Source organism: Pelophylax lessonae (genome assembly GCF_965119305.1).
Source record: "Pelophylax lessonae genome assembly, chromosome: 1".
Lineage (NCBI taxonomy): Eukaryota > Metazoa > Chordata > Amphibia > Anura > Ranidae > Pelophylax > Pelophylax lessonae.
In genome coordinates, this window is record NC_138768.1 from 467,022,155 (window position 1) to 467,032,820 (window position 10,666).

Genomic DNA, 10,666 nt, shown 5'->3' on the forward strand with positions numbered 1-10,666 from the left:
TTCATCGATGGACACAGCTCCAGAATCTTCTTGACTATTGGGTTATGCTGCCCCATACAGGAGTAGGACACTAGGATGGAAAAATCTTTACTACGCCTATGGGGCAGTCCCAGGGGATTTACTCCCACTTTCTGCTATAGGCACTCAGTTTTTTTTTGTCTAGTCAGGAATAAGGACCTAGTTCCATGCTGGGATCTCCGGTCCTAGCTTCTTTTTCTTTTTCAAACAGATTGTTTTTCCTCTTTTATTGTTTTCTGTTCCTGTGAGAGATACAATCAACTGCCGGACTGGGCGACGCACTGGATATTCTAGATCCTTATGGTCTCCCCAGTCCAGCCAGCGAGCGCGACTCGATCTCAGCTCCGCGCTAGGTTGGCCGCGACATAGCCCCACTAGGTGGGGGCTGGCCGGCAAGTTAAACATCTCGCGAAGATGCTCAGACCTGGTCATGACTTGAGTCGCGGCGTACCTCTGGCCAGCAGCACCCCTATTCCAAGATGCTGCAGTGGTCTGCCTGGAGTGGTTCCCACCCGGTTCCATGGTGTGGTAAGTAGTGTCCACCCTCCCCCTTGGTGGTCTTTCGGGGTGGACATGGCCCCTCCTTGGGATGGTAGGACCCCTGGGTTCCCCTCCATCCCCCCCTAGCCCCTCTAAACAGTCACTGTGGGTCTTTTGGCTGTCCGAGCTGCTGACCAAGCTGGAGAGCGGATGTTTTATCATCCGCAGGTACGCGCCTCACGTGGCCAGTTAGGGCCAAAAATTTAGGCCGCAGCTTTGCGGCCTACTCGTGGCTGACATACCAAGCTTTCCGAGCTACCGACCAAGCTGTCCGAGCTGAAGCTGAAGCTCACGGAGCTGCTGACGGGCATCCGCCTTCCCCCCAGCCCTGGGTGGCCGGCTCTGCTGGGGCTTGCGGCTGGGCACCCTCAAAATTTTAGGCTGCAGCTTGCGGCCTACTGGGTCGCAGCCTACGGCCTTCTGGGCCACGTGTCTGCTTTGGACGCCGCCGTTGGGGGGCGGCCTCAGTGAGTTTAGCTAAAGCCCCCAACTGTGAATCCGGGCAAATGCGGCTGGGACTCCACTAAAAATTTGGGTCGCATCATGCGACCTTCTGGGCCAATTAGTCAGCCTGGCCCCTCCCTTGAACCGGGTGGCACCGTGGGGGCGCTTCATTTTTAGACAATGTAGCAGCTATTATTGTGTGGACGAGGGTACTCTGCCTGCGCGTCTGTGTCACGGCGATCATCCCCCTATGTCCTATTATGTCCTCTATGGAGGGCGACCCTCTTTCTTTTTTTGTGGGGTCCAATAGGTGGTCCTTTTGTGGACCTTTGGCCGGCATCTCCTTGTGGGACTTGAGGTCGGCGGCCTCCCCTGCTTGTTATGTTTTCAGGGTGAGCCTAGTATATAGCGACCGTACTGGGTCTGCGTCTACGCACTTCAAGTGATCTGATAGTGAGGATGATTCCTTTTTTACCGCATATGCGCATGAAAAAAGGTGCTGGTGGATGCACTGATTGTATCGGTGCAGGAAATTTTAAACATGGGGGATGCAGCTGCTGCTGCATCAGAGGGGCCAGTCCCCTTGGTACCCGCAGAGTACCTGAGGTCCGCCAAATGTCTAAGACCCCGACAGGCTAGATGGGCATTGTTCTTCTTTAGATTTAACTTCCATTTAACATATAGACCAGGATCCAAGAACGAGAAGGCAGACGCCTTGTCCAGGATATTCCCTGAAACTATGGAACCTGCTCCACCGAGCACCATTGTTTTGGCCCAGAACATTTTATTGATTCAACCCAGCTTGAAATCGGTCATTGAACAAGCTTCTGCTTCATGCCCTGAATTTGAACAGGCCTCGTTAAGGGAACAAGATGGATTACTCTGGCATCAGGATAAGGTCTTCATACCTCAGGAGGCAAGGGTTCAGGTCTTCAAGACGTACCACGACCACCAGTTAGTTGGCCACTTTTGAGCTCGTAAAACAAATGAGCTCATCCAACGGTCCTTCTGGTGGCCCAACCTTAGTCAGGACTGTAGAGCCTATGTCAGATCCTGCTCAGTGTGCCTACGTAGCAAGGGCGACAAGACAAGGCCCTGGTGACTATTGAGACCCTTATCTGTTCCTAACAATCTGTGGGAATTTATCTCCATGGATTTTATTGTTGCGCTTCCGCCCTCTGGGGGTTTTACTGCCATTATGGTGATGGTGGACCGCCTGTCGAAGATGGCCCATTTCCTACCCTTGGTAGGCACACCTTAAGCAACTGAGACCGCGCACATATTCATCAATGAAATTATGAGACTCCACAGCATTGTTTCAGATCGGGGGTACAATTTACCTCCAAGTTTTGGAGAGCTCTCTGTAAGGCCCTGAAAATAGAACATTGCCTCTCATCGGTCTACCATCCTCAGAGCAATGGACAAACAGAGCGTACGAATCAAACCTTGGAACAGTACCTCCGCTGTTTCTCAGCCATTTCACAGGACGACTGGGCCTCGCTGCTCCCACTGGCGGAGTTTGCTTATAACAATTCGCTACACTTAGCCACAAACCAGTCTCCGTTCCTGGCCAACTACGGATTCTACCCGCTTGCCTTGCCTGAAACTATATCCGAATCTGCAGTACCTGCTGTTCAGGACAGATAGACAAACAGCAAAACTACCGAACCCTCCAAGAATGCATACTGAAGGCTCAAACTGACTACAAAATGTTTTCTGACAAGAAACGCAGGGGAATCCCTCCTTTAAAGTCAGGGATGAGGTATGGTTGTCTACAGCCAATCTGAAACTGCCATGCACATCGAAGAAGCTGAGGCCAAGATACATTGGGCCGTTTCCTATCAAACGTGAGGTAAACCCAGTGGCGTTTGAATTATTCCTGCCTGATTCTTATAGGATTCACCCAGTTTTTCATGCCTCTCTCCTTAAATTGGCCATTCCGGATCCATTTCATGGGAGAGTGGAGCTACCTCCACCACCAGTAACTGTTGGTAAAGAAACCGAATACGAGGTTGAGTCGATATTGGATTGCAGGAAGCAAGGCAGGCAAATCCAATATCTGATCAAATGGAAGGGATATCCACTCGAAGAAAACTCCTGGGAACCAAAGATCAACATCCATGCCCCTAGACTCCTTCATTAATTTAATGCCAGATATCCAAGAAAGATGGCTCAGTTGGGCATCTGGAGGCTGCCCGTCGGGGGGGGGGGGGGGTGCACTGTCAGGGAACCAATAGCAGGAGGACTCTAGGACCCAGCATCCGTCAAAACAGGAGAGTGGATCTAGGACCCAGCATCTCCGCGAGCAACTCACCTGGGCCTTTATAAGGGAGCCAGTCCTTGTCTAAAGTGTTGTTTGATCTTCAGCTGCTACCAACGTTCCTGTGTTTCCTGTTTCCCGTGATTCCTGGTTACTGACTCCAGCTCGCTCCCTGTCTTTGACCTTGACTTGTTTTACGGATCTCCTCTGCCCGCTACCCGTCCTTACTTCGGCTTCCACTTGACCTTTGTCTCCTCTGCTACCCACCTGGCACCAAACCTTGGCTTGAAACGTCTACCCTCTATCTCAGCGACCCTAGTTACCTGCTACATCGCACAGATGCCACCTGCCTGCAGTAGTCCCGCAGCACAAACAGCAGTATTCCTGAAGCTCTTTTCTGCAAGCAACTCTGTAGGCGACCTGTGCGACTTTGGGCCTGGCTCCTCCTGTCTCACCTCCAGGGGAGTCTGGAACTTAGCTGCAAGGGAAGCCCTCTCTCCATTGGCCTCCAGCACTTGATACCTGATAATACGTCTTTCCTCTTCTGAAACTTCTGCCAAGATTCTTGCATAGGTTTGAGGCAGAAGGGATTATGGCCATCCTAGTGGCTCTAGACTGGCCTCGCCGGTCTTGGTACGCAGATCTGATACGGTTGGTCGCCTATGGTCCTTGGAGACTTCCTCTTAGAGGAGATCTGTTGGTACAAGGGCCAATCTTCCATCTTACCTTACAGTCGCTGGCTTATCGGCTTGGCTGTCGGAAGCCTGGTGCTGAAGGATAGTGGGTTGTCTGAATCAGTGATTCCCACGCTGCTGCAGGCTAGTAAATATACTTCTAGGAAGATTTACCATCACGTTTGAGGAGCATACTTTGCGGGTGTGAATCTATTGGGTTCAACCCTGCTCCTTTTCGGTGACTTGAATTTTGGCTTTCCTCCAACGAGGTGTTCAGCAGCGTCTGGCCTCAGGTACCATCAAGGGCCAGGTTCGGCCTTGGCAGCTTTCTTTTAACGTCCTTAGGCTACGCATCCTTTGGTTTGCACCTTTGTTCAGGGGGTTTGCCTTTTGGCTCCCCCAGTGCGGTCTTTATTGCCCTCGTGGGATCTCAACTTGGTGCTGTTGGTTCTTCAGTAACCGGCGTTGAAAAATATTTGCAGGATTGCTCTGCTTACATTGTCCCAGAAGGTAGCATTCTTGGTGGCTTTTTCTTCTGCACGTAGGTTGTCGGAGCTGACAGCTTTGTCTTGTCGTTCACCTTACTTGGTGGTTCAAAGTGGTGCTTCGTCCTTGTCAGTCATTTCTTCCTAAGGTTGTTTCTGGTTTCCATCTGAATGAAGATATGCTGTTGTCTTCCCTGTGTCCTAAGCTTAGGCATCCTAAGGAGATTGCCTTGCATTCTCTGGCTGTGATAAGGGCGTTCGGGGTGTACCCGGCGACTACCTGGTCAATTAGGAAATCAGACGCGCTATTTGTCCTTATGGATGGATCTTGCAAGGGTTTGGCTGCGTTTTCTGCGACCATTTACAGATGGATCAGATAGACGGTGGTACAGGCCTATTCAATCAAGGGTCAGGTTCTCCTTTCCCTGTTAAGGTGCTTTTTACGTGGGCGCTTAGTGCCTCCTGGGCCTTCCGCCATCAGGCGTCATTGATGCAGGTTTGCAAGGTGGCCACTGGTCGTTTGTGCACACTTTCACAAAATGTTTACGAAGTGGATGTGCTGGCATCTGCGGATGCTGCTTTGGCCTCAAGGTTTTGATGGCAGCAGTTTGAGAGGACTAGTCCTCTTTGAGGGTGTATGTTTCAGGTGAGCTCCAGTTGTTAACTGGTTGAGCTCCGTGTTACCTGGTTGGCTAGGTTTAGCCTTTGGGAATTTATTTCTGCTGTGTTTTTTCCCACCCCTCATGATTTGACCCTGCTTTGGGACATCCCAATGGTCAAGAAAATTCTGGAGCTGTGTCCGTCAATGAAGGAAAGAGAAAATTGGATTTTCGTCTTACCGTAAAATTATTTTCTCTGATGTTCATTAACGGACACAGCACCCACCCCTCTATTTAGTTGGGTTATATTTCTTTTATTTAAAATTTTCAAGTTTAACAAAACATAGAACAGGTATCGGCAGATACATGGAGGCAAAATAAACAACAGTACACAGGGAATAATTGGGGCAGGAATCCTGCCTGCGGCAAGCAGGAGGAGGAGAAATTGGGTGAAGGTGCTGTCAGAACTCAATGACCTAGTCTTGGGCAGGACAGGGAATAGTGGAGGTTGCATAGGTGAGGGGATCATGTACCAGAAAAGTGAAGTCATCCAGGGGGAAGTCCAGTGTTTTAGACACATGGTTGAGAAAAATGTTCCATTTGGCGTGAAAGGCGTTGGCCGCGGAGGGGGCTGCAAAGTCCGTATTGAGGCGGTCCATGGAAAGGAGTGTGGTTAGCTCTGACAGTAACATAGAGGAGGAGTGGTTGCTATCCAATGTTTCAAGATCAAACGTCTGGCAATGAGTAAGGTGGTTAAGATCCATAGACGAGGAGGCTCGGTCGAGGTGCTCGACCATTTCTGTAGACGCTTGTCCCAGTAGCCGAACAGCAAGAGAAGAGGGTCTTTCGGTGCAGATAGCTTGGTAACTGATTTGATGAAAGCAAGGACCTGATCCCAGAATGATGATATACGTGAACAGTCCCAAAACTTATGGAAAAAGGAAGGTCGCTCTGCAAGGCACAGCGGACACTTATGAGCTTCCGGGATTGTCTTGTCAGATAGGAACGGGATATGTGCTCTGTGGAAGATTTTGAGTTGGGTTTCCTTCCAGATAGAGTTAGGGGTAAGTCCGAGAGTGGTCCGGAGACCGCTAATTATCTTGGGCAATGTGTGGGTTATATTTCTTCTGACACTGCTTGCAACAAAACGGAGTGCCTATAGCAGGAGTGGGAGTATATCCCCTGGGATTGCCCATAGGCGTGGTAAAGCTTTTCCCTGCCTAGTGTCCTACTCCTGCAGGTGGCAGCATAACCCAATGGTCAAGAAGATTCTGGAGCGGTGTCCGTCAATGAACATCAAAGAAAAGGATTCCAATTTTTAACCACCTCAAATCTGGAAAGGTTTTACCCCCTTCATGTCCAGGCCATTTTTTGCTATACGGCACTGCGCTACTTTAACTGCCAATTGCACAACAAAAACAAAATTTTTGTCATTTTTTTTTCACACAAAATTATTTTTGTGGCATTTGATCACCACTGGGGTTTTTGTTTTTTATTATAGCTTTGAAAATGAAAACAAAATTTTTTTTTACTTTCTGCTATAAAACATATCAGCATTCCCTGTAGTAATTTTAGTTTGTGATACAGAATTTACTTTTTTTTTATAATATTATAAAATTATATTTCAGATGACATAAACATTATCTGGATGGCTGTTCCTGCCGTAGGTCTAGCTGGAAGCATTATACTTTTTCTGCAAATCTGGAGACAACTGAATAAAAAAGGATTCTTTCAGCCCAATCAGATACACTGGTCAGATTGTAAACATGTTGTAAAAGATCTTGGATACAGCTTAGAGACTGGATCATCGCATTACAGATCAGTCAAATGAAGAATCCTTGACATTTGCAGCATTGTGGGATGAAAATTCGCACTATACAACCAGAGATGGAGAACTAATGTGAAGAGACTAAATTATTGAATTGGTACAAGTCCTTAGTTGTGTAATATTTGTTTAATGTAAAATAAAAATGTTTTTTTTATGATCAAATGTATAATGAATTAGTAAAGCTTTATTCAATGTTAATGATTTAATATCAGAGCAATAGTTAATGTGCCACAATGTAGAGCAACAACAATTGAGGTAGGAGGACTCAAACCGCAACACATTTATATAATCTGATTAATGAATCATCTGACCCAGAATTCTGAGATGTACCACTAGCTATTTGCTCAGGGTAAACATAAGTGTTTGTTAGAAGCTTTTTCTATTTATAGAAATTGGTGAGCACACAAGTTTTTGCATTTTTATATTTGGTGTCCTATTGGGCAGATTTCCCTTCAATTCCTGTTCTGGACACATAAGAAAAAGTTAGAGGAAATCTCTAGGCAGTGAGGGGGAATTCTCCACTTACACGGTTATCATCACAAGCGATGTCCCCATTGGAAGATTTCCCCTAACCTGTTATGATGACAGTTCAAAAATGTTGGATTTCCCATCACTTTCTGTCTCGGTGACAATGGTTTCTAGGACAAACACAGAGGTGTAAATTTACTGTGGAGGACACAGCAATAAACTATAAATCAAGTTTGAAATGCAGAAAAAGCACCAGGTAGCATCTAAAAATTCAAGCATGGGCATGCCAAATTATAAAGAAACAACCAGATGTAGTACAGCACCACTACTGCTTATGTAGGCAAAATGGAAAAAATGTGCAATACATTTCTTTCCCAAAAAAAAAAAAATGATAATAATGCTGCTGCCTTGACTCCTAAGGGCCTGCATATACAAATTCTATGTAGAAACCAAGCTTTTTAGGAGATGTAGCTCTGGGGCATGACTATGCCACTAGAAAATAAGCTCCCAGCCCCTGCAAAAATGTTACAATGCTGGTGATGATGTCATAGGGAACAATAAACAGTATTTCTAACCCGAAACAAGTTCAAAGAAAAATAAAAATGATTGCCAAGACATGCTTGGGGGGAGGAAGGTTTGGGTGCGACTTTGAGTCATGCCTGGAAATATGCTGGAAATACAACAAACCTAGTTTACCTCCTAAGCTTTAGTATTGGTCCTTTAAATAATACCTGTCACAAATGATATATGGAAACTGCCATTGCTGTCCACCTACTGGATATTTAGATTACCTGGTTGCTATAGTAACTTTCAAGCATTTTTATTTCTGTGTCTCTGACCTAGAGGATCAGTATAATAGTTATGCTTGATGCCTATAATTATAGTATTCCGAATATGAAAGGGGTTGTAAAGCCTAATTAATTTTTGATATAATAAAATACCTGGTTACTATGGTGGGACATGCGGGCTTGATCCCGAGCCAGGCTGTGTGTGTCTGTAGACCCGCCCCTTTCTCCCTCCTCACAGGATTTGACTAACAGCAGCAGGCTAGTGGCTCCCGCTGTTGCCAAGTCTCCTGTGAGAAGAGAGAGAGGAAAGAAGAGCTGCTGCAGACGGGCACAGTGCTGGATCCAGATCTGGCTCAGGTAAGTGTTTTAGGGGGGGCAGCTGTTGAAAGGTTATGAACCTTAGTGCAGAAAATGCATAGGTTTTTTTTTTTTTTTTACATGCAAGTTATTTAGAACTTTTTCACATGTACATGCAGACCAAGTTGTCCAGAAAAAATTGACAGTTAACGTGTACACTTTAAAACATATGAGGCACATAGAGCGCACTAGTTGCAGGGACACTGAGGCACAAGACAGCAGTGGTACAGTGATCACTGTCAAAAGAAAAGGCATAGACACACGGGAGTGAAGGCAGGTATAGAGGACATGTAAGATTTTTGGGGCTTGGCTTAGGCATAGCAACACTGCTTGAATGCCAAGCCTGCATTGCTTCTCCATTTAAGCTGCACCCGGTGCTCTGGGTGAGACAGTGATCACATAAGGTCATACAGTATATAATGCAGGGCATACTTCATGGAGAGGACCTTGGAAAGAATGTTTTTGGTGGCAAACCAAACTTTATCCTTGGGTTGGGGAAGCAGTGCTCTTTGATGGTGTTGATATGCAAAGGTCTTGTGTCTGACAGCAGAATGCAGGATCTGAGACCAAATTTGATATAAGTGCTTCTACATAGCAAAGAGTGAAGGAATCTCTGGGGGGGGGGGGGGGTTATCAGCAAAGGAAGATGTCCATGCTTCCTATAGACAATGGAGAATGTGGACCTCTTGGTGCTGTCACTAAGATGAATAATATGAGCAAATTCTGTCTGAGGCAGACAGAGCGGATCTTTGAGTGCCGAGAAGGCATTTGACTTAGTCGAGTGGAAATATCTTTGAGAGATCCTGCAGCGATTCGGCTTTGCATCTGTTCTTCTGCAGTGGCTTCAACTCCTCTATAGGTTTTCTAGGGCTAGAGTCCACACAAATGTTCAGTAATCTGACCCGTTTCTATTGTGGAGGGATACCCAGGCATCAAGGTTGTCTCCTCTCCCCTAGTTTGTTTGTCCTAACCCTTAAACCGCTGACTTAAAAATTTGTATCCACTACTTTTGCTACTCCGGTAAGGGTATGCCTCCAAAGCCAATCTCCCGCTCAAACTTACATGTGTTTGGGAATTGCCTTGTTTACGTTCCGAATTCCTTCTTTCGGAGATAGACTGCTATGTGAGCTTGTTTATTTGGTATGGGACCCTTCCCCCGATTAGCGTTGCAGGGGCTCAGCCCTTTCTAATTTCCAGATGCAATTTTGGGCGGCCATCCTGGGTAATGTCCATTGGTGGTTTTTCGGATCTCACTCAAATGCTGCAGTCAGCCTGGAAGCTGCATTTCTGGGCTCTCTTTCGGTGCTCTGGAATCTGGTAAACAGAGGACTGTGGGCTTATGCCACACTTTCTATTCCTACTAAAGTTGCCCTAGAGGTGTGGGGAGTAGCTAGGGGTAGATTTCTTCAGGTAAATCACTGGTCACCTGTGCAACCCCTGTGGGGGAATCCTACCTTGCCTCACTTTTGTACTATTCCAGATCCTCAGGTGTGGGCCAGATATGGAATTAAGACTTTGGGGGATAATATGCCATCTGGCTCCTTTCCCAACTTTCTCGTAAATTTCTGATTCCCGGCTGGATTCTCTTTTGGTACTTTTTTACTGCGCTAGGCTGCCAGGTCCCAGTTCCTTCATCTACCTATCCTCCAAGCAGACCCAATTGAGAAATTGCTAGATCACCATAAATTGAGTAACTTTTTTTCTACTCTTTATGCAGCTCTCCTATGCACAAACTCTGAAGGTAGCGCGATTGTTAGATCTATGGATGGCACATATTCCACCTCTTGACAGAGAGGAGTTGGAAGATTGCCTGGAGGCTTGTCCTAAACTAGGTATTTCCTCCAGTGATAAATTGATACAAATTGAATGTCTTTATAGGGTCTATTACACAACCGTACGGTTACATAGGATTTACCCTGGCCCTTCCCCCTTCTTGCCTGCGTTGTCTGCTCTATTCCAGGTACCTATATTCACATGTTCTGGGAATGCCCAAAAGTTTCTCAGTTTTGTTTGGAGGTCTTTGAACTCTTGCCTTCAACTAAGCCTTCCAGTCAGGGCCGTCTTTAATATTGTTTGGACCCTGGGCAAGCATTTTCATGGGCCCCCTCCCCATGCAATTTCGCTGTCTACCCCAAAAAACAACCACATACTCTGTACCCACCTGTCCACAGCCACCTTTGTACTCCCCTGTCCACGGACACCTCT

The 10,666-nt window shown here is 46.7% G+C and overlaps 1 protein-coding gene across 2 annotated transcripts in view; it reads left to right on the forward strand.

The window, feature by feature from the left end:
• Positions 1 to 6,942, forward strand: part of MADCAM1 (mucosal vascular addressin cell adhesion molecule 1) — a 52,637-nt gene extending 45,695 nt beyond the window's left edge. For both annotated transcript variants that reach the window (XM_082271439.1, XM_082271440.1), the window contains one exon: positions 6,649 to 6,942. In XM_082271439.1, the coding sequence (XP_082127565.1) occupies positions 6,649 to 6,851 (203 nt within the window). In that variant the 3' untranslated portion in view covers positions 6,852 to 6,942. The remainder of the gene's footprint in view (positions 1 to 6,648) is intronic.
• Positions 6,943 to 10,666: the final 3,724 nt, after the last annotated feature.